Raw genomic sequence first — 24,079 nt, 5'->3', positions numbered from 1 at the left:
TGTCAATAAGGAATTATTATGCTACCTCGTGTGATTTTATCATCAAAAAATTTCCCATTAATAACGATATCTTGATCAATGCTCAAGTTACAGACTTAAAAAATATCGAAACCTCATCATTTGAAAGAGTAGCATATTTTGTTGAAAAGTTTCCTTGTCTTTTGATGATTAAAGAAGGAGAAACCAAAGAAGATGCATGGGACTGCCTCCAAAAACAGTTCACTGCATTACAGATTGAAGATTCTTCCAACTTTAAAGGCAGCACCATAGATATGCAATTAAATGACCTGAGTACCGTTACTGACTACAGCGGACAACTTAAATTTGACCGAATATCGAGAGTGTTGTTGGGAATCACTTGCATACCCCATAGCAATGCGGAGTGCGAAAGAATATTTAGTGTTGTGAAGAAAAATAAAACACAGTTTCGGTCATCTATGTCTACAAAAACTCTCGAAAATATTCTTACAATGAAGTGTCACAAACAAACAAATTGTTTTGATAATAAGTTTAGTGCTGATGTTTTGAAAAAGGCTAAACGTGCCACTTCATCCATAGTGAAAATTTAGATTAAAAAAAGAATATATATATATATTTTTTTTTTGAATAATCTTGCTTGAATGTCTTACATCTGTTTTTCATGCTTACCCTTTATTTTTAAAGCTTGATATTAATTTTTTTTTTAAATTTCATGCATTGTTACATAATTTTATTATAACACTTTTAACTTATTTAACCTTTTCTGAAATTATTAAATCAATTAGTTCTTTAATTTTAGTATAGTGTCCATGATATCAATATTATATATTAAAAAGTAAGTTTTAGTTAACTCCCTGATGGATGCAAATTATTTTAGTTATCCATGCTTACTTAAAATGTTTTGAAGCATTCTTGGAAGTGTGGATTTTTTCCTTAATTTTAAAAATATGGTTGGAGTGTGTTAACCTATTATTTATAAATCATTTTTCTTTTATGGATTACATATTTTTTCCATTATGGTAATTTCTGAAAATAACTATATTAACTTAATCATTTCTTTATAAACATATTCTATTTTATTGATTATTTTATTGTGTTCTCCATATGATATATGTATAACAAAATGAAAATTAATTATTGCACCAAGAAGTAGTTATTGGAAGTATGTATATATTGTGTGAAGCAGTTTTTAAGGATGTATAATAAATATAAATTCTTGCTAGCTCTATCATTCACTTCATAGATTAATATACACTTATGCCGTGGTACAATTCTTTATAATGTTTACAATACAAAACTGATTTTAGTATTGTAAATTAGATATTCTCACTCTCAGATTAAAAAAGGAGATTTTTGATTATCAATTCTCAAATTTTGCGTTCAAATTTATACTGTATAAAATCTTCTAGATTTTTAGAAAAATCTTCTGGATTTTTTTTCCTGGAGGTTGGCAGGTATGGATAGTTGTTGAAAACATTTATACCACTCTATTATAATTATTCGTAATTTACGCGGATTTTGTTATCACATTCAAAGATGATGTCACATAGTCCATCATCAATTGAAAACTTACCTCTCCACATTTTAATGAAAAAAATAATAGTTAAAAACAAAAAAAATATTATAATTTTTGGGGATAACATGGAGTAATTCGTAAGGTTTATGGGAAAAGGAAACTACCATATAGGTCACACCTCCATACACTGCATAACTTAATATTATTTATTTTAAATACAGATAGGCCAGCGCCTATCAACTGGAAATAACTATAATTATTATCGCTAAGATTTTTTTCATAAATATTCCTTATTCATAGGAATCAAGGGTCACTAAAAATTATATAAATATGTCTGCACTCTGCATAAGTTACTATATAATTAATAACTATCTAATATAATGTTGTTGTTGTTTCTAATCCCCAAGAGGTCCATCCTAATTAGACCAATTCCATAAGTCCAAAAATGTCCAGAAAGTCTAAAAACAGATGAGGTTTTGAAAAAACCTCGTTGATCTTAAAATCGATGCAGTTTGGAATATGCTCGGGCGAAGCCGGAGCAGTCTTACATTTAGTGCAAAGTCCAAAAGTCTTTTGCCCCTGAACATACGAGAGACACCTCAAGTGACCACTTGCAAAGCGAGATAAACAAGTCTGCTGGCTTCTAGGTCCCCCAAAAAGCAAGGCACTTCCAGGTCGTATTCTGAAATACCAATTATGAGGAGGAGGAACCCTCCAGAGGTCCATAAAAATTTTTTTGCACTCTGCAAAGACCTCATTGAAAGTGGAAGGTAAATCTGGCTGTAAAGGTTCTAAAGAAGCATCTTTAGCCAGTGAGTCCGCCATCTCGTTATCTTTGATTCCAACGTGTGATGGAATCCATTGTAAGTGTACCCCAAAGTCCGCTGAGAGCCTGAGGAGCATCCCCAAAATTGAAGCCGCAGCCCTGTCTCCAACATTCATCCAGTTGCTAAGGTGTTGGATTGAAGATTTGCTATCCGTCAGTATCCATATATGCTTAAAGTCAGGCTCAGCAATATTCTCAACATGTCTTAGGCCATTTTCAATCGCAATAAGCTCAGATCTGAAAACCGAGCAAAATTCAGAATTTCTAACTTTGAGACTCAATGTGTACATGGGTGTTTTAATAAAAACCCCACTACCTGAATGACCTTCTTCGCTCTTGCTGCCATCTGTGTATAGTTGTAAATCATCTGTTGGTATTTGGCTAATAGTTTCAAGAGCCATTTGTCTCATAAATTCTGGGTTGTCTTTACTTTTATGGGCCGGGTGCAACAGCTCTGTATGGAAATGGATACCAGAAAAATCAGTAACAGGGCTAAAACGATCTAATATAATAATAACTATATAATATTAACTACCAAGGAGTTTATTAAAAGTTTATAGATATTTTTTGCATTTATAGTATGAAGTATGCAGCTATATTATGAAAATTTCAAACACTTAGACATTGCTAGAATTTTCTTATTAATTATTAAATACTCAATAATTTTCATGTTATAATTGATAATACTATCAAGTTAGAATTAAAAACATACGGCAAAATCTAGACTTTTTTTTGGCATTTCTTTTTATATAATGTCTAAACTTTATGAAAATACATACTAGGTTTACAGATCCAAATGAAGAAGAATTGAAAAATTAAAAGAAATATTGATTTTAAAAATGATTTTTGTTTTGGAATTTCAACACAAAAAAATTTATATATGATATGTATACTTATCTGCTCTCATAGTTTTACGAGGACAGGATCCAAGTGTGAATGTGGTACTCTTGGAAGATATTGCTGCTGTTGCTGGAATATTCATAGCAGCTGGCTGTATGGGGTTGACATCTTACACTGGTTTACCTATATATGATGCAGTTGGTTCTTTGGCAGTTGGTGGTGTGCTAGGCCTTGTTGCTTCGTTCATTATCTATTCAAATACTGCTGCTTTGGTTGGAAGGTATTGTACATAACTAAATAAACATTTTTATTCTGTATCTTCTTTATGTGATTTTTTGGAACAAACTTTTTTTAGATCTATTCAAGCGGAGAGATTGCAAGAAATTAATAAAGAAATGGAAAATGATGTGATGATTAGGTATGCTATTTATTTCTTAAGATTATCCATTTACTATAATGTTAACACTTTTTGATAATTTTTGATTTCTTCCTTACAATATTTGGAAATGAATATTAAGATATCAAACAATATAGTTTAGAATGACTTAGAAATGTAATTTTACTTTGTATTAGTTTTATTTTTTATCAGTGTTCTTAATTTTGTTCAGATTTCAGTTAACTAAATGTGTATGTTTCATCCTCTCTGTTTATTATATTTAGTATGCTTACATCATAATTTATTTAATTCATTCCATTAGGAACTAATCCATTCTATTAAGAACATTTTTACGTTTGTATTTGAGTATATTGATGAAATTAATGGATTTAGATTGAGAAACACTTCTACTTTCATTGGGCATGAAACTTTAATAACCATAAATTGCTATCACTTAGTAGAGTTTTAAAATTATTAAACTTTTTTTAAATTAGTACTCATAATTAGTAACTAAGGCTGGGAATTAGATGACATTTATATATTTTTGTAATTTTTATTTTTTTGCTCTTTTAAAGAATTTTTTATTTTATTTTGTTGGATTTTTTTTTCATATTAGTACTTTTTTTAAAAATTTTAAAAGTCTTTCTCTTGTTTATTCTTTCGAGTCGCACACATTTTAATAGAGTCATACTATTTAATGATAAAAATAAAAGGTAAAATTGGGCAAAATAATGTCAGAAGTTAAGCAAGGTCTTGGAAAAAAACCTTGGCTTTTAGATGATAAGAAAGATATCTCTCATTTTTACAGGAGAGGCAACAACTTTTGATGTTAAAGAATTGTCTGTAAGAAAATAAATTTTCTTCAAATATACACGAATAAAATCTATAGATGTCTTAAACATCTTCAGGTTTAAAAATTTACACAAAAGCTCTTTTATATCTGAAAAGATCAAAAAGCATTTAACTCTTAACATTTTGGAAGTATGTCAAGTTTGCTTCCCACCAGGTATAATTATAATAATTAGTTTTACAAAACCATAATGATTAATTATAAATAAATTAATTGCAAGTATGACAGCAATAAAATGATTTTAGACATAATAAGCACAGTGAAAGTGCCATGTACATCAAAAAGTAAAAACCCCATGCTGAATAAGTATAACTGCCATGCTGAATAAGTAAAAGTTTCCATTCTACGAGTTCTACCATTCTACGAGTAATTTCACAAAATTGAAGTTTCGAATTATATTAATGCATACATGACTGTGTTCATGTATCATGCAGTTTTCTGTTTTCCTTTTTGCTACTTTTGAATTTAACATTAATTTCAAAATTGAATGAAAATAACATGCCAATTTGTTTTTACAATTAGATGTAATTTGACATTTTAGATAGAAATGACATTTCGATGAAATTCTTGTGTAATTAGAAGGGAATTTTTTTTAATCTATTTTATGGTCATTTTTTATGGTTTTAAGGGCATTTTTATGATCATTTTTTGGGATTATTTTTAGATCATTAAAATCTGGATTCCACTCGTTACATTCCAATGCAGTAATAAGGAATTGAATAGAAAATGGGCGATAACTCAAGTTATAGTATTTTCTGTGATTTTCATTTATTGATTATTAACACAAGTTTGTTAATTTTAACTGTTTGTAGAGCATTATATATATATATATATATATATATATATATATTTATAAAGTTAAACCCCCTGTTATGGATGCTCCTGCAAAACTGATGTCTCTCAATATGGACATATTTTTAATTGCCCGGGAATCTTCTATGAATAAGCCATTATGTACATTCTCCGTGAAGCGGATATTCCCATAACTGGACGTGGATAGTCATTTTTGCCCTGAAACTTTTTTTTATCTGTTCAAACCAGAACATACTTTTTCTAAATTTGAAAAAAAAATTACTATTTCTGCTTTAATTGCAAGAAAAAAAACTTTTAACTTTCTGGTACTATATTAAATTTACCTTGCTTAAATTTCAGCAATTATTCTTATATTTATTGCTGAACAACTGTAATAAGCATTTTTAGTTTGTTCCATTTTTTAGTGTCCTGTAAGAAACAGTTTTCTTCCAGGCAAAATGCCAACTCTGGAAACCTAATATTTATCCTTGACTTGTTACAGAAATGTTCACTATCTATGTAGTTTTATTAGTAATGAATGTATGATATGGTTATTTTACTAGTAATTTCTAATGAAGTGAAGGTTTCAATTTTGTATAAATTTGAGCATTCAAAATATATGTCATACTGTACATTATTCTCTGATTTTAATTTAACTCCTGAATAAGAAAAATATTATTTAACTGTCTTCATATCTACTTTTAGGACAAAAGAGTTGTCAAAATCATTACAGTTAACTTCAAAATTCTTATATCTTCGAAGAGTGCAGCTTTTATTTATGTATGTTAAGTTGCTTTTAAAATCATTTCTTAGTCTTAGCATATGTTTTCAGAGCCATTCATGATGTTAAGGCTACAGATATGGGTAATCATTTTGTCAGATATAAAGCTGAAGTTGATTTTGATGGTAGACAGCTGACACGTTCATATTTGGACTCTCAAGATTTGACTGCTTTGCTTGAGGTATCTTTATTTTATTCTAATTTATATTAAAGAAACTGTTATTAAAAAGAAAAATAATTTCAAAATATTTTATTAAATATGCAATACAGTGTTGTTTAATATATGTCAGTTTTTATTTGAGAAGCTGTGCAATAGGTAAAATAAAATTTTTTTTAACCTGAAAAACTTTGAACCTCATGATTGGATTTTTAATCATTAAGATGCAATTTTAATGATAAACCAGTAAGACAACCCAGTTTAGATATGATAATTTAGGTTATAAAGCTAAGATTACAACAAGAACAACAATATTAAGTAACAGATAAAATAACAGAAAGTGAAAACGACATAGAAAAACCTACCTATTGGTTGGTCTTTTTATTTATTTAATCGTACTATTGGGACACTGTCATGCCCTATATGAGCGTGCAAATTCTAAATGCTCAATTTGCATGAAGTTAGGGTGGCCTCTATGTGTTCTAGATAGCATCTTTGCCATCATCCTGTATATCAAAAAATGAATATGTTAATTTAGAAAAAACAAGGTTTTGTGTTTGATTTTGCAATTTAAGTTATAGTATGTGCTTATTAATTCTTGAGTAAACTTCTCAACTCATAAAGATTACTTCTTAGTTGGTAAAAAGCTTACTCACTAAACTTTTCATTCTGATTGAGTGAAGATTATTTTGTATGTTTAGAAAAAATTTTGAGTTGATAGTAATCATTAGCTTATTTGAAAAAATAAATAAATATGATTAAAAGAATAGTAAACCTCTCCCTTCTTCTGTCTTATTAAGTGCAAAAGTATAAGTTTTTAAGCATAATCAATTGTTTGTATTATTAGTAATGCTTAGTAATAGATATTTATAAGACGAAATGAAATTCTAAATATTTACTCATACAAAAAATGAGCACAGTCTTTAACATAATGAGCACAGGTTATTTTATTATTAAGGCTAGTGGAGATTTTTGTTTATTCCTTTATATTTTTGAAAAATATTTTTGCAAATTATTTAGTAATGTATGTAGTTAAATATGATTAAAAGCATATATTAAATACTTCCAATTAGGAAAAATGGTAAAAATATTATAAATACTTTCCAGGAATGTAAAAAATTGTTAAATTATTAAATCGATTCTGCTTGACTTTGGAAATTACCTAGTTACATGTCTATACAGATGGCTCCCTTTTTGGCTTTTTACTGAGCAATTGTAATCTTTTGTGAACAGTTTTGTTTTCATCTTCCGCTTGAAAATGTCACAACTCATTTTGATGGAGAGTTACAGTTAATTCCTATAACAATCAACAATTTTACCTTCGACCCCTCTTCTAAAAAGGCAGTTTTCTTTTCTGACTCTATTTCTGCAGTGCAAGCTCTTTCCTCAAATAAAGAGGCCAAGAATTTTGGTGTCCAGAAATGCAGTACTCTAATTTCCATAAAGTGTCTTTTCAATGGATTCCCTCTCACTGTTGGTTTGGGAGAAATGAGAAAGTTGACTACCTTGCGAAGAAGAAATCTTTGTTTCCCTTTTAAACCTACTGGGAACTTGGGATTCTGTTCAGCTAAATTGAAATTTGCTAGATATAGTTGATTGAAATTCTCAAATGGAAAGTGCTTTCTCCATGAAACAGCTTTGCATCTTTAGAGTGGTTAACCTTAGAATGTACTCTTTTCTAAACCATAGCTTATTCCTGACTCACCTTGTGCAGTTACAACTTTTAGACTCCTGACAGGGCATGATTGTCTTCATGCCCATCCTTTTTGTTTAAACTTTGTTGACCCTCCTTCATGTTGTCTTTGTATGACTGGCTAGAATATGACCAATTTCTTGACCTTTCTTGAATTTCAAAACCTTTAGAGCTTGTGGTCTAATAGCCTAGAACCAAATGACTGGCATTTGATGAATAAACAAACATTTTAAATTACAGGTCCTTAGGACACAGGATCTCCATATTTCTAGGTCCCTTTTAACCAAAAAGAAGGTTCCTATTATAAATATGATTTCTCAACCTCTTTTTCCTTCAATTGTTATTTACATTCATAATATTTTAACTATTAATGGAGAGAACAAACTGCTTTTAATTGGGACTAATCAAGCACCTGCATCAAAGAAAAGCAACTATGTAATCTGATATTCAAAATTATTCTAATATTCTCTTTCAGCTATTAACTACAAAAGGAGTGAATTAAAAAATTACATTGTGCATTGGAGAATTACACCTCCTCGGGAATCATAACTTTTTTTTGTGTCCCCTCTTTGACTTTTGGTGTATTTGAACTAATAACTGTGCATAAGTAGAATCCCTATCAAAGTAATTTTTTTTTATAATAACAAACTTAAATATATTTATTTATATATTTTTAAAACAGGTTTGCACACATATCAGTGATTCCACTATACATTGGAAACTACCGACTCTTAGGACACAGGACTTTCATCTTTCTGGGACCCTATTTAAAATATAAGTGTTCTACCTCGTTATTTATCTAGTATGATTTACATTTATAATTATTTTATCCATTGATTGGCAAAACAAAGAATTTTAAAACAGGAAACAGAATTTTAAAATTTATACAATTAAGGCTTTTATGTAGGACTACTGAAACACTTTCCTCAAGTAAAAGCAAAAATCCAATTAAGTGCTCAGCATTCTTGTTTTTTCCTTCAGCAATACATAATTTTTTTATATATATATTTAATGGCATACTGTTTTTCCCATGCTGTACCTATACTTTATAGTAATGTTTGCTCGTAAAAACAAATTTCTCTTTTCTTCATATCTAAATCAATAGACAAAGTTAAATGATCTTAAATTTGCGGAATTTATTGTGGTTTCAGAATTACATTATATTCCCTTATTTTAACTTCCATTATTTCTTAACTCTTACATATTTTTAAAATTTTTCAGGAAATGCAGAAATTGAAATCTATTGAAGAGGTCGAAGCGTTCATGCTTAAGCATGGTGAGAGTATTGTTGATACATTAGGAGGGCAAATTGATCGGATTGAAATGGCTCTAAAAGTAAGTGCATTCTGCTTATTTATATAAAGGTAGATTTCACATTTTACGAAATCAAGTTATAGTTATATGACCTTACAAATAGAATTTCAATTTTCTATTTGGTCTGTAAATTTACTCTCTGTTTAAGTAAAAAATGTCTAAAATATTATATCCATGAAAATCAAATGAAATTTTTATAACTTAGAAGTTCATATTGTTCATTTAAGCATTTCTAAAGCGCATGAACTTAATCAATCTCAGGGCATTAAAGCCAAGGCTTTGTTGGGTAAAAATATTTTGGTGTATTGTAAGAACAAGGCTAATTTACAACCAACGTAGTAGTAAAGGCAATACAAGGTAACTAATAAAATTTTAGCTGTTTTTAATGGCCAAAAAGAAACTTTCTTACAGAAAGTTTAACCTATCATTAATCCTCAAAGTAATCTCCATCAGCATTCATCACTTTCTGTCTCCAGCTGTGTAATTTCTTTTGCATTAAAAAACTTAAGTTTTGGATGCAAAGAAATCTGTGAGTGCTTGGCTCAAGTCTGTTTTATTGGTAAAGGAATTTCCATGAAGATGATTGTCGAGAGAGGGGCAGTAGTGGATATCTGGCAAGAGGTCGGGTGAGTTGGGAGGATGGCACAGTCTCCTAACCAAGTAGATGTATGATATCCATGACCACCCATGGGGCATGTGGCTCTTAAGACATTATTCTGCTAGAAAAGAATACCTTTGACATTCACCAGTGCTGTCTCTCTATTACAATGCTTGTTACATACGTTCCGGTAGTGACTTTTTAGCCTGCTGAAAAGCAGCTCATAACAACCACTTGATGACTAGACAACTAGACATATAAAGTATAATTTTGTCTAATTTTAGGTCAAAAATTTTTATATTTCGTTGTATTTTAGCACTTTTTTTACTTCTATTGGGGCAAACTACCCTGGTGGCAAGCAATGGAAAATTGAGAAAAGTCTAGGAAAAATTAGAAAAGCACATCGTCAGTTCTTTCTTTATTCCTACACTTCCCTTCCCACAGATTGTGAAACTGTTGTTTGTTGCACTCCACTGACCTTAATGCGGGAATAAAAAAAAAGCAGCTTTATCAATCATTTACTCGCATGGGCATTATTGTTTTCTTTTTAAATTCAGTAAATCCTTTAATTTCTGCACTAATGGTTTTTCTTTCATATTTATGATAAATTTAAAATTCACCTTTAAAGCCCATTTTTCTTATTTATTACGCATCCTATCTATGGATCGCCATTCAAGATCACTTGATTTAAAAACCAAACATCGTGATTCGAATGATTTAAATAAGTACATAGCAATTTAAAATCCAATACTGTGATTCATATTCACGTGATTTTTATTCAATATCGTTACTCTTATTCTCACTATTTTAAAATCAAACTTCACGATTCGTATTTTCACAATTTATGAGTTATGCATTGTGATTTGCACTTACGTGATTCAAAAATTATCCATCATGATTTATCTTAACACAATTTAAAAATTAAACATCTTAATTCGTATCAATAATTTAAAAGTTCGATCATAATTTAAAAATTTAACATAATGATTAATATATATATATGTGATTTAAAAATAAAACTGTGATTCGTTCCCACGATTTAAAATTGTTCATCACGATTTATATTTGCATGCTTTAAAAATTATTATCATGATTCATATTCATGTAATTTAAAAGACTGGAATTCTGATTCGCAATCACATTACACATTGGGATCCATATAAACATGATTCTAAAATCACGATTATATTTCTGTGATTTGAAAATTGCACATCGTGATATGCAATTTAAAATTATGCACCACCATTCAAGATCACTTAATTTAAAAGCCGAACATCGTGGTTCAAATAATTTAAAAATCCAATATTGCAATTGTTATTCTTGCTATTATAATATCAAACATTGTTATTCATAGTTCCGCAATTCAAAAATCTCACATTGCGATTCACATTTACGTGATTTAAAAAATACATATCACGATTAATATTCGTGAGATTTAAAAAAGAAACATCCCAATATGAATTTGCGTGATTTATATTGAAGAGTTTGCTATAGCTAATTTTATGGATAAACAGCAAAAAAAGGTTAGTTTTGTATCTAGCCTACTTATAAAAAGCAATGTTTACTAATTATAATTTTCTAAACTTGAAACTTGACCATAAAAATTGATATGTCTCGACCCTTAACATAAATTTTTTCTGCTAAAATTTTAGGTATTTTTTTTTGCAGCCACAATCACTCCTCTAATATTTAGTTCAAGGGTCATTGTAGCTTAATAAAATGTACTTGAAATTTTAGCAGGAAAAAAGTGTGTGTTTTAATAAAATTTCTTCTTCATTTGTAAAAGATTTCATCCACTAGATTATTGCCAATGCTTGAAAGAGTAATATTTACATAATATTTAATAAGCTCTGCTGTCTTAGTCAAAGAAAATTGATAAATTATTCGGGGAATTTTGAGATAGCGAATTACTATCCATCTTGCAACTGAGTTTCTTTCAACTTCTTTCTTGGTTTGGGAAAATTAAATATGAGAGGATTTCACTAATAAAGTTGGAGATCTTGTTATTTCCACACATTTTTAAAAAAAGGTTAAATCAGCTATATATAGTACAGTGTGTAAAAAATGAACGGAACACCCTGAATGATCCGATCTTCATGTTTTAGGACTCACGCTTAATGGTTAGAAAAAGATCACCTAATTGTGATAATTAATAAAGGAATCAGACATAAAAACAAACTTTCTCTCAATGGATTCGGATTTCTGACACCCAAAATATAGGGGGTAGGCGCAATCTGGGAACTATGGTCCCTATAGTTTGGTAAGGACAGTGGTTCAAAGTTTGTTCCCCTTAATGTTAAGTTTATTTTTTGTTTATTTTGCTCGGACACTTTTTAAACTAATTGAAAAAATTTTGCGCACAATTATATAATTTATTTATCTAAAGAATTCTATTCTATGCGAAAAAATAACTTTTAGTAAATTTTTATTATTTAATTTAATAATAGTCTAGTATTATTATAGTCTAGTATTATTATTTAATCGCTTTCATAATAGTTTAATTTAATAAAAAATTTTGAATTGTAAGGTATAAATTTTTAAAATTGTTTTAAGAAATATAGTTTTTTATGGCAAAATAAAAAATTTGTGCAAAATCAGTTAAATAGTTTGAGAAATCAAATTTCGAGAAAGTCTTCTTTAAAAAAAAACAAAATTTGTTTTCTCAGGAACTATTCAACCGATTTCGCTCAAATTTTGTATTTTGCCATGTAAAAATATATTCTTAAAAAATAATGTAAAAAATTGTATACCTTACAATTCAAAATGTTTTTGACAATTATGAAATAAATAATTGAAAAATTGTTATTTTTTATTATCTTAAAAAGTTTACAAGATATGGTGAAATGCACAAAAAATAAAATTAGCATTAAGGGCACTAAACTATGGGGAGCATATTTCCCAAATTGCAGATACTTCTTAAATTTTAGGATAAGATATCTGATTTTGTAACTTCAAACAATGCCTGCACTAATTAATTAGCGTATTTTACGTCACCCCTTCAAACCATTAAGATTGAGTCCGAGAAGATGAAAACCAGATTATTAGATCAAAAGTTATTCAGGGTGGTCCTTTATTTTGCGCTTGCGCTGTATTGTCCAAATTAACCTGAGTAATTAATACCTGAGTATTCATTATTGTTATTTACTATAGTTTTAATCAGCTGAGTAAAAGTAAGTATTACTCCTTTTTTATTGCATATCTGAAATTTTGAAAGGAATATATTAATTATTTGGCTATAGTTGAAAAAACGTTGTGATATATAATACATATAAATGTATTCATGCAATGTGTTGAATTTTCTTGTCAATGTGTAGTGTTGATTCAAAAAGCTTATCGTGCTTTGTGTTCCTACATTTGTTTTTTACAAGTTGACAACTTAGAACTTGATTTAATATAGTTACGGTATAGTGGCAATAAAATTGGTTGCATGCAGCTTGCCACTCATTATTTTTTGTAGACTTTCTAAAACCTGTGCAGAACCCACTTGCTAAGCCCGTATGTATTACCTAAGCTGTGTAGATTAATGTTTCTGATGAAACTGTTCAAACTGTCTTCAAACAGACTTCAAACTGTCTTGGAAGTTTACCACATGTTAGACTACTGTCCTTCTCAATCTGCCTACAGGGCTTCATTATTCAAGGCAAGGTTCGTCCCACAGAGACATCTCCCAACCTGGATTTTTGAAACTAATGCCTTACAGTTTGTTCACTATTCTAAAACACTTCACTTATTCGTTGCCCACTTTGAAATAAGTTAAGCAACACCGACCAAGCCTTTTGGACACTTCCATTTGTCTTCGCTACTGTATGAGTTTTGATTGATGAAAGTATGTGGCAGACCTGCTTTTGTAATGACTGATATTCCTTCACTAGACCAACAAGTTTTTAAACCATGCGATATACTTATTTGCAGATCTATACTCACTTCTTTCAATGGGAAAGCAAAAATGGCAAGAACTTAAATGGTTACCTTGTATTATGATAAAGTTTTGTAACCCACCTTTTAAGTTTTTAAAATGTTTGATATGATGCAATCCTCTAAAGATAGAGTTATATACATACACAAGATCAAAGTAAAAAAAACAGAAATGTGTGGAAAGCCTCATCCTTCAAAGGGCAAAGTAACATAAAGTATTGTAGATATACATGAAGTGAGAAATATTATAATTTTAATGACACAATTTCAAATCATATATCTTAAAAAAGTTTTACAATTCAAACTTTAAGAATTTCTTAAACTATTGAACCAGTGGATTACAAAACTTTCGCAATCATTTTAGAAAATAATATTTAGGTAATCTATACTTAAATAATGAAAGTATTTTTGTTATCAGATTTAAATGCTACTGGAAATAATACATGCTGTTCTTTTAAACTTCATAAGGTCATTGAAAGATTTTCCATGTTACTTCTAAAAAAAAAAAAAGACATTGAGCACCTTTTTAAGGGTTAAGAAAAAAAATTAAGCCTAGTATCAAAATTGTGGGACCATATTTATTTTTAGTTTATGAATTACTCAAAGTTAACGATACTTCTAGGATTACTACATCTGTATTTTTTCAAACTATCAGATGTTAAACAATTGAAATAATTTTGTATTTTGCAGAAAAAACACCCTGAAGTAAGACATGTTGATTTAGAAGTTTTATGAATTACTACTTAGAAGAAAAAAAGCTTGTAGAAATGTATATAATTTAAATATATTTATTATAAACCTGTACAGAAGTGACTGGGTGCTACTGCATTGTAAATAAAAAAAAAGTAATGCACAACACATCTTTGTTTAGTAACCTTTGTTTGTAATTTATAATTTCTATATTGTAAATTGTGTGTTATTTTAGTAATAAAATATTATATACAAAAAATTTCACAGAGGTCTTGATCTAAATGTATTTTCAAATGTCTTGTTTATCCTACAAAAATTTTATTAAAATATTTGTCGAGTAACTCTGACCTGTTTCAATTTCATAAAGTTATAAAATTTTTTGTTGGAAATTGTTCAAAATATTATTATTTTGCTGAAATAGCTAGAATCTCATTTATGCTCTATCGCAACCTTTCGTCCATTCCATTGCATTTACTGTATAATTTTTAAAAAAAATTTACCCTTTGTACTGAAAAATGTTTAGTCTGCCACTGAGGATTGAAAGTCAGTCCTTCTCAAATGGTAATCAGTTTTTTTTTATGTACTGTAATACTTCAAGAAGCTCCCTACAGTTAATTTTTATTACTTTCTTGTGTTCCCCTCACTCTTCTCAATGAACATATCTTCTGTATTATCTTTTAACATCAATGATATTATAGCGTTCATAATGAATTTCATATGAATAACATTTTTAATGTATAATAAATTACATAATTGAAAACAAGTTCATGACATTGTAATGTTTTTTAATATCGCTTTCATAAAAGTTTTTTAAAAAAACTGAACTTAGTAGAAATGTAATTAAAAAAGGTATTACAGGGTAACACATCAGCTCTTAGAATATGTCGAGATGTAGGTTTTAGCTTTAGAATAAATTTGTTATAGGTGCCAATTATTTATTTTATCTCATTTCATGCAAGATACTACTATGTTGGGTGGCCTGGCATTGTACACTTTTGGCAAATCAGTTACAATTCGTTTTATTATTATGATGATGTATTCTATGTACTAATTATTTTGAGTGTTTCTTCATAATTAAGACTTAAAAAAACATTTCAAAAGTAAAAAAAAAAAAAAAACATTTTTTTAATGAAAAAAGGATTTGAAAACTTGGTGATCAGTTAATATATATAAAATTTTATGTGACCTTTAATTATTAATTTTAAAAAAAATAAATCATATGAACTTCTACGATTGTTAAATTTTCAGAATTATAATAATTTAATATTTCACCTCTTTTTCAATCTTTTCTGGAATTAAGAAAAATGTATTTTGAACTTTTTGATTTGTATAATTTCCAGCGTAGAATAACTAATACATTCTGAATTCCATCTCCTAAGCATAGTGACCAAATTACATACTTTTTGTGTAAAGAATTTTCCTAGTATTAACAAAAATATTGGCTTTATTATGTTATTCTTGATTTAATAAATTTCATTTCAATTGATTTTGAATACCATGACTTATAAATATATCAAATATATTATAAAAAGCTTGTTTATGCAATAATTTTAAATTTGATCAAACCTTTTTTTAAAAAAATAGGCCTATTTTATTAGGCACAAATTACATTTGCCTAAAGACATAGGAAGATAAAGATTATTCAAACTAAATTCTATTAAGTTTATGATCTTTTCTCCAATCATATAGATTTCCTTTTTTTTTCAGGTAAAAAAAATTTTTTTCTTTTAACTTATTTCATAAAAAAAAATTTATGTTTAGTTGATGAAAATTTGTATTTGTTATAAAACTGAAAATAGCTCAATCATTTAGCAATATATTTTGAGTACACTAGAATGTAGCGTATGAATTTTTTATAAATCTTTTCTTGCATTGATTACAGGGTTAAAAATTTCATTTTTACGTTAAAATAAGAAAAATAAATTTTTGTAGTTAATCAAAAATTCAAGACTTGAAGTATTGAAAAAGTCCTGCATGCATATACTTACTGCATTGTAGAGAATTCGATTTTTTTTATAAATTCGTAAAAATAAAATGAAAATCAGATTGCCATATTAATCACCCCATTATTTCTTCATTATCGTCAAATTATTATTTTTTTTAAATAATTAATTATAGATTTTTTCGGTTTCTACTTAATAAAAACAGTTGAAACTTTAGATTTTTCGATAGGAAAATACGTAGATTAATATGGTATAAAAAATCTATACCTCATAATTCAAAATTTTTTCATTTACAATTAAATAAAATAATTAAAAATAATAATTTTTAAAAATAATATTTAATATTAAATTATCTTTGGGTAAATAGATTTTATGAGTGGGCCCAATATATATATATATTTTTTTAAGTGCTTAATTAGTTTTAAAAATATGACTAAAAACGCAAACTTTGGATCGCTCCCCTGGCCAAGCCATGGGAAGAATATTTCTCAGATTATGGCTACTCCTATATTTTGAAAGTTAAGAATCGAAATATGTAAGAAAAATATATAAGTTCATTCAGAGAAAGTATGTTTTTGTGTCTGATTTCGTAACTTAATTAATAGTTCGGCACTAAATAATTAGCAAATTTAAGGTCAATCAATCATTAGAATGAAAGTTATTCAAGGTGATATCTTATTTATTTTTTTGTACACTGTACCCTTTTTTAGTATGACAAGAACAGAAGCTATTTATCTCAAAAAGTTACAACTCCACAAAGCAATTATTTTTAATACAGTTTTTACTTGTCCATTGTATCACTTAACAAGTACACTTTTAACAAAAAAATGACTCAATTTTGTTTGTTACTCTCATAAACATTTGCATTTCAGATGCAAATTGTAAATGCTAACACAAATGGAAAGTATTTGTTTCAACTTTTCAACAAAGCATTAATTTTTTTCAGGCACTTTTTCACAAACAAACGGGCTTATATTTTACTGCTCTTTCATAAATATTTTAAAGTGTCTATTTTTTCTTCTTAAGTAAAAAGAATGTTCACGAAAACAAGCTTAATTTTGGTTGCTACTGTCAAAAAAATTGCTCTTTAGAATTACAGTTTCGTGTACCATTTTTAAGAATGATACAAAAAGTGATTATTTTCCTCAAAAAATTAAAAGGTCTGTGGTATAAATACTTTAATTCATTTTCTAATTATTGCATTATTATATAGTGGGAAAATTTTCAGAAAAACTGCTAATTTCAGGCTGCTAATTTTTACTCCTAGTTTCAGAAAAATTTACTTTTCAAAATCAAATTGTATAGTAATATAATTAAGAGTGACAAACTATTAACCTCAAAAAATTAAAAGCTCCGAGATGCAAGTATTTTTAATGAAATTTTTATGATGTTGAAAAAAGAAAGGCCTAGTTTTGTCTGCTACTGTCATAAAATTTTACACCTCAAACATAAAGTATACAGTGCCATGCTAAATAGTGACACAAATAGAAACTATTTATTTTAAACAACTACCTGATCTATAAAGCAAGTAATTTTAGTACATTTTTAAATGTCTAACATGCCAAAATGCATATTAGAACAATTTTTCACTAACAAACAGGCTTATAATATTTTATTTCTCTTTTAGAAAGATTTTACTTTTCGGAAGCTAAGTGCAACGTGCCTTTTTTAAAGAGTGACATGAATAAGGACTATTTATCTTAAATAACGAAACGTTCTGTGTTACTGATAATTTTAATAAATCTTTTAAGTATCCATTGTCTCTTCTTGTATAAGAATTTTTCACAAAAATAACCCTACTTTTGACTGCTAAAAATCGCATTTCAGAATCAGTCACTTGTTTCATTCTAAAGAGTGACATGAATGGAAACTATCTCAAAAAATTAAAAGTTTTGCAGTGTGGGTGCGCATGTATATGTGAAAAAATGCCTTAGGATATAGTAATTAAGCAGAACATTTGAAAATCAAAATACTTGCAGCGCAGAAATTTTTATTTATTGAGATAAACGTGAGAAAATAATTTTCGCGATAAATAATTTTTAGCTGCCACTTTTTAAAAAATGCGCGTGTGGTAATTATTAACAGTGACATAATTTTTTTTTCTTTCAAATAAATGTTCCTACTATTCAATTTTTTATATGTTTTTTGACACTACATATAGACATTTATTCACAATGAATAAATAAAATAAAAAATGCTGGTTTTTGTCTGCGTCTTTATTTTAGCTGTTACCAAAGTAGGAGTATTTTCGTCTATTTAATTATGTCGAAAAACGCAGTTTTATTATATATATATATATTTTACATTTTTATTTAATTTTTTGTTGTTGTGACTTTTTCAGATTATGTTGGAAAGCTCTCAAAATCTTGTATTGCTATCAGGCACAGATATGATCACTCTGAAGCCTGGCTAGTTGGAAAGTGATCAAATTTCGATTGACGATAAATTCTATTTGGCAATAAAATGACAATTGAATTTGCTAGCAGTTGTCAAAAAACGATTAAAAATTCGTATTTTTATTTCCCCCAGATGTCGTTAAGTTGTGAGTGATCTTAACTAGTCTGAAAACGAACACATTGCCACGTTTGCGGATTAGTCTACAGACTTTCACTATTTGAACAAAACAAAATGACGAAACCTTAATTATATACAATACACCGATATACTTAAGACTGTGTTCTAAATTTCGGTAAATAAGTTAATTCTTAATTTTATGGCTATATTCATTTATTTAGCAATTTCATTTAATAATATGATTTATATTAGCTTCATAGAATTAACGTTTTGCTATTTACACAAAACAAAACTGCCAAAAACTTAAAAGGACGCTATACAGTGGGAAAAACCATTTATTGTAAATTCTCTTTTAACTATATTTGTTATTTGAAATTTAATAATAGAAAAAAAAGAAGTTCAGATAAACTAAGAGTTAACTATGAAGTTTCATATGCTGAATTTTGATTTTAAAATATCAAATTGTGTGCCAACAAATTAAGATGCTATTGCTTTCTCTATTCATAACAACAACAAATTCTGTCATAATTAATTTGAACTCTATTTTTTTTTCTGCACTTAAAATTTTAAATTACTTATGAAGTAAATGCTTCCAAGAAGTTTTTTTTTTCTCCCGCGGTATGTATTCTCTAAAGTAAATATAGTAAGACAAAAGATAGTATAGCTCAAAATGCCTCTTTAAGAAAATGGACATGCTCAAAATGTGTATTTCAGAAAAAGATTTTATCCATTTAAGAAAATGTATTAGTGGATAATGTATACAATTTTAGATTTTTTAAAAACTACTTTATCATTTAGTGTTCTGAATACGAATAGATCGTCTAAAAAGTGACATTTGTAATATACCCATCCACCTGAACCCCGATGTTCAGGGATTAGTTTCGAAATGTTATGGTCAGTGTTTAAAAAAGTAAGGAATTCCTTGTTCAATTTGGGTTTATATTGAAAAGGCGCATTGTGTTCATTTTTCTAAATATGCATTTTGAGCTGTCCCGCAGTGGACTGATCTTTAAGACACGGTTCCCAGCAGATCATCGAAGTCAAGCATCACTAGCTACGGTCAGTGTGCGGGTGGGTGACCACTTGGATCAGTCTGCGTAGGGTCCGAGGGTGTGCGGTATTGGTCCTCGTTAAACTGTGCTACCGTAAAGTGCTTGACTTCGCGCGCAGGTCGTCGGGTGCCATCCCCTCCGCAGAGGATCAAAATTGTGATGGCATGTCTTCGGATAATCGTGCCTCCGGCACGTTCCCAGACCGTCGCCAATAGCCCATTGTGCAGCTCTAGTGCGACGTAAATTAACAACAACAGCATTTTGAGCAATTTCCATGTTTTTTAACGCGCTTTTTCAGCTGTCCGTTTTATTAAAAAAAATTTTGATCTGCGTTCAATTACTTAAAACACGTTTTTGGATATGTCATTTTCTTAAGGGGATCAGCTTTCTAACGATATATTGCTTTTGTTTGAAATCCGCGTAGAAGTGCACTTAAACTTAATGTAAAAAATGTAAGCAAACCGAAAACACCCATGCCACGCCCACTTTTGACAGACGATTTCGTAAACAATATAATGTCCATTATTTTTTGCATGTGCTATTAACAAGTCATTAAAAATTTTTTTATAATTTCACCTTTACAATATCTTTAGTTGATTGTAACTTTAACTGGATTATTTGTTTGTTCTTTATTTCCATGCGATTTTCGAGAATTTTGAATATAAAACTGAGATTTACATTAGTTTGATTTGTTAAGTCTATTTTTGTTTTGTTCTTTTATTATATTGTTATTAGTTCATTATTTTTACGCTTTTTTTATTCTTCATTACATTTTTGTTTACTTACATAAAAGAGAAGAAAATAAAGTACTGAAATGCAAAAAAGCATTGCTTATGGACCAGGATTGTTTTGAAGCTGTCATTACCGGCATAGATTAGGAATTTCGTTTACATTTTTCTCCCTAATTTCTAGTTACATCATTTTGATTTTTTGTTTAAATGTTCTTTACATAATATTTCTAATTTTGAAGTAAATTCTTATTTACAGTTCTTTGTTAGTTATTTCTGTGTTTAGAATGTTTATCTTGAAATATGCATTTTCTTAGATTTTTTTTGTAATATTGTTATTTTTTTTAACAAAAATACTTTTAACTTATTTAAATTTAAACAAAACATCTTGGTAAAGACTTGAATATTCAATTTTCATGAATAAAATTTATGGGTGATTTATGAATTATACAATTTTATAATTATCGCATTCAGTTTGATCATTTTAAGGGCTTTTTATTCGATCGAAAAGTGAGGAGAGTATAGTATAAAAACCTATTTTTCAATCAAATAAAAGAAACATTTTAGAGTAATTTGCTTGAAATGTAAGCAGTACGAGATTTATAACTTAGAAACAATTTGATTTTTGAATTTAAATTTCAAATATTGTTGGTAGTCTAATATTTACGCTTTAAATGCAAATAACTCAAAACTATGTTTTTTTTGCTTCGATGTACCTTTTCTTGAAAACTATTGATCACAACACTTTGATTTTTGATTTAAAAAGTTCCTTTAGTACTGTAGTTTGTGCTGAAGTGAGCAGTTTTTTAAGAGAAACTTAATATTTTTTTTAATTCAAAATTTTCGGATGAAAATGTGAAGCTTTTAAATTTTTCTGACATGCTGTGTAATTTATTTTTTTAAAATTTCTTTTAATACACTAAATTTAAAAAAATTCACTTCAGTATAATCTAGAATATCAATTACATACACAAAAAAAATTTCAAAGCTCTAACTACGATACTTTTTTTAAAAAGGTGCATCGAAATATGCCATTTTAACATTGTCAACATAGGAGGTACCGAACCCCCTTAACGCGCTTTTTGATGTGTTGATTTTCTTAAACACGCTTTTTGATCTGTGTCCATTTTTTGATTACGCATTTCGAACTATGTCCATTTTTTTATAGCTATGTATGCTCACCGACGTTATGTTTTTGTTGTCTGGAAATTTCGGAAATTGTTGGTGATTGTAGGTGACGATCCACAGACATGAGTAATCACTTTCTGTATACAAATTTTGAACAATTAATTTAATATTTTTTTTTAAATTTGCAATTTCGATATATTTAATACATTTTATTGAATTCATAGCTCATTTATATTAAATTTGAAAATATTAATTTTTATTATAAGTATGAGCTCATAAAACCTATTTTTTTAAGACTGACCTTTATCTATCTCAATTCTCAAATTATTTTTCTCATTTATATTTAATCTTAAACTATTTTATCTAAATAATTTACGCCCCCCCCAAAAAAAAGAAGAAAATTATTATAATCAATGCACAGACATCAAACAAGTAGTGTTGGTCAGAAATTAGACGGTGTTGTAAGATAAGTCTGGTACAAAAATGAATGGAGGAAAGATCGCTAGGGTGCTTTCGGATAACCGAACGAGAAATAGGAAGAAGGTTAATGCTTATGAGAGAAGTAATATCTTCAAAGAAAAAATAATTTGAATCGTTATTCTTAATAAAACATATCTGTTAAATAATTGATGAAACACAATTTGGAAATTTTTTGATTTACGGCTTCCATAAATCTTAAATTTCATCGCCGGCTATATTCTAGTTATTATTTCTTCTATAAATAAGCTGAAGCAAACTACAGGGCAGTCTCCTGGCAATGAAGTCTTCTTACAGCAAATTTTTCCCGATAATGAAATTTTTAATCGGAACATTAAATAATACTCAAAATATTCTCCATATTTCGAAACGATTGTCCCCTAGTAACGATTTCTTAGACGTTTATCTTATCGATTTTCGTAATTTTTGAAGGAAGTATGAATTTGTACGCAATCAATTCTCTCTCAGACTCAGCTTGCATTTTCCGGCACCATCACTCGTATTTTTCTTCCAGCGATAGTGTTCAGAATTCTATGTGAAGTGATATTACTCATTTCAAGCAAAATATGTATTACTCCGTTTCTAATTGCAACTTTGAATATATCACACCGACTAAACATTTCGTAAAGTTTACTTTTTTGCCTGCTAAAATCTCTAACCTCCGTACAACGAAATTACTTCGATAGCGAATTTTTCAACTGGAACTAATTGATTACATTATAGAGAGACTCCTCTGTATATCAAATTTAATTACTATATTTCGGGTGTATGTACAGTGCACAAAAAAAAGAGAATAATTATATAGGGACCACCTTGAATAACTTTTGATCTAATGATCGGATCTTTACTTCTTCTAGGACTCAATCTTAATGGTTAGAAAAGGTGACCTTAAATATGATAATGAGTGAAGACGATAATTGAATTTACGAAGTCAGCCACAAAACCATACTTTCTCTGTATAAACATAGCTTTTTTGAGGCGGATTTAGATTTTTGACCCCCCAAGATATAGAGGTTAGCCTCAATCTGGGAAATATAGTCCCCCATAGTTTGGTCAGGAGAGCTGTTCAAATTTTGGTCCCTTTAATGTTAATTTTACCTTTTGCATATTTCATCACATCTCATGAACGTTTTAAGCGAATTGAAAATTTTTTGCACACAATTATAAAATTTGTTTTTCCAAAGATAGTTCAATTCAAAAAAATAATATTTAATAAGTATTACTATTTTTTATTATTTTAGTTAGTAAAAGTTAAAAAATTTTGAATTGTGAGATATAAAAATTTTTATACAATTTCAGAGATTGTAATTTACATTGGCAAAATAGAAAATTTGAACGAAATCGGTCGAATAGTTAAAAAATTGAATTGTGAATATACGACTTTCTGCAAATTCGATCTCTCGGGATTGATCAGGACGCTATTGAAATGATTACGCATTTAGACGAAACATTAACGCCAAGCGCAGAATGAGATACATGTGTTCCACTTTAGAAAAGGAGAATTTCAGATGCTTTACTTAAAATATCAACTAAAACTTTTGTAATCAATTATGAATAGATTCTTAGACCTATAATAACATTTGACGGTAAGATAATATTTTAAAACAAGCTGGAGTATGTTTGTACCCTAGTTTATTCTACCAATGATGATTTAAGGCTAAAATTATAAAACACATATCAGCAAACTTAAAGACATAAATGATGTTTACTAAACACTAGTATTATTTTACTTTATTTTATTCATTGTGGCTAAAGGCGACGAGGAGAAAAAGAATATCGAATTGTTGTTAAGGTTAATGTAATTTCGTTCTCCCACCACATTTACGCGTTATCATCGCCAATTCCAACTGCAGTCGCCAAATTTCCAATCACGCATATCGCTCACCCTCAGTCCCTACGCAGGCTGATCA

At 28.6% G+C, this 24,079-nt stretch overlaps 1 protein-coding gene across 5 annotated transcripts in view; it reads left to right on the top strand.

Annotated features, from left to right (window-relative positions):
- Positions 1-15,080, top strand: part of ZnT49B (solute carrier family 30 member 9) — a 37,303-nt gene extending 22,223 nt beyond the window's left edge. For all 5 annotated transcript variants that reach the window (XM_016065841.5, XM_016065840.5, XM_016065837.5 and 2 more), the window contains 5 exons: positions 3,231-3,441; positions 3,517-3,579; positions 6,012-6,141; positions 9,032-9,145; positions 14,328-15,080. In XM_016065841.5, coding sequence (XP_015921327.1) covers positions 3,231-3,441; positions 3,517-3,579; positions 6,012-6,141; positions 9,032-9,145; positions 14,328-14,372 — 563 coding nt within the window. In that variant the 3' untranslated portion in view covers positions 14,373-15,080. The remainder of the gene's footprint in view (positions 1-3,230; positions 3,442-3,516; positions 3,580-6,011; positions 6,142-9,031; positions 9,146-14,327) is intronic.
- Positions 15,081-24,079: the final 8,999 nt, after the last annotated feature.

Source organism: Parasteatoda tepidariorum, chromosome 11, assembly GCF_982258835.1.
Source record: "Parasteatoda tepidariorum strain Cologne lab strain chromosome 11, Ptep-v5.0, whole genome shotgun sequence".
Lineage (NCBI taxonomy): Eukaryota > Metazoa > Arthropoda > Arachnida > Araneae > Theridiidae > Parasteatoda > Parasteatoda tepidariorum.
Note: the sequence above shows the minus strand (reverse complement) of the source record. Positions and strands in the feature narration are given on the sequence as shown.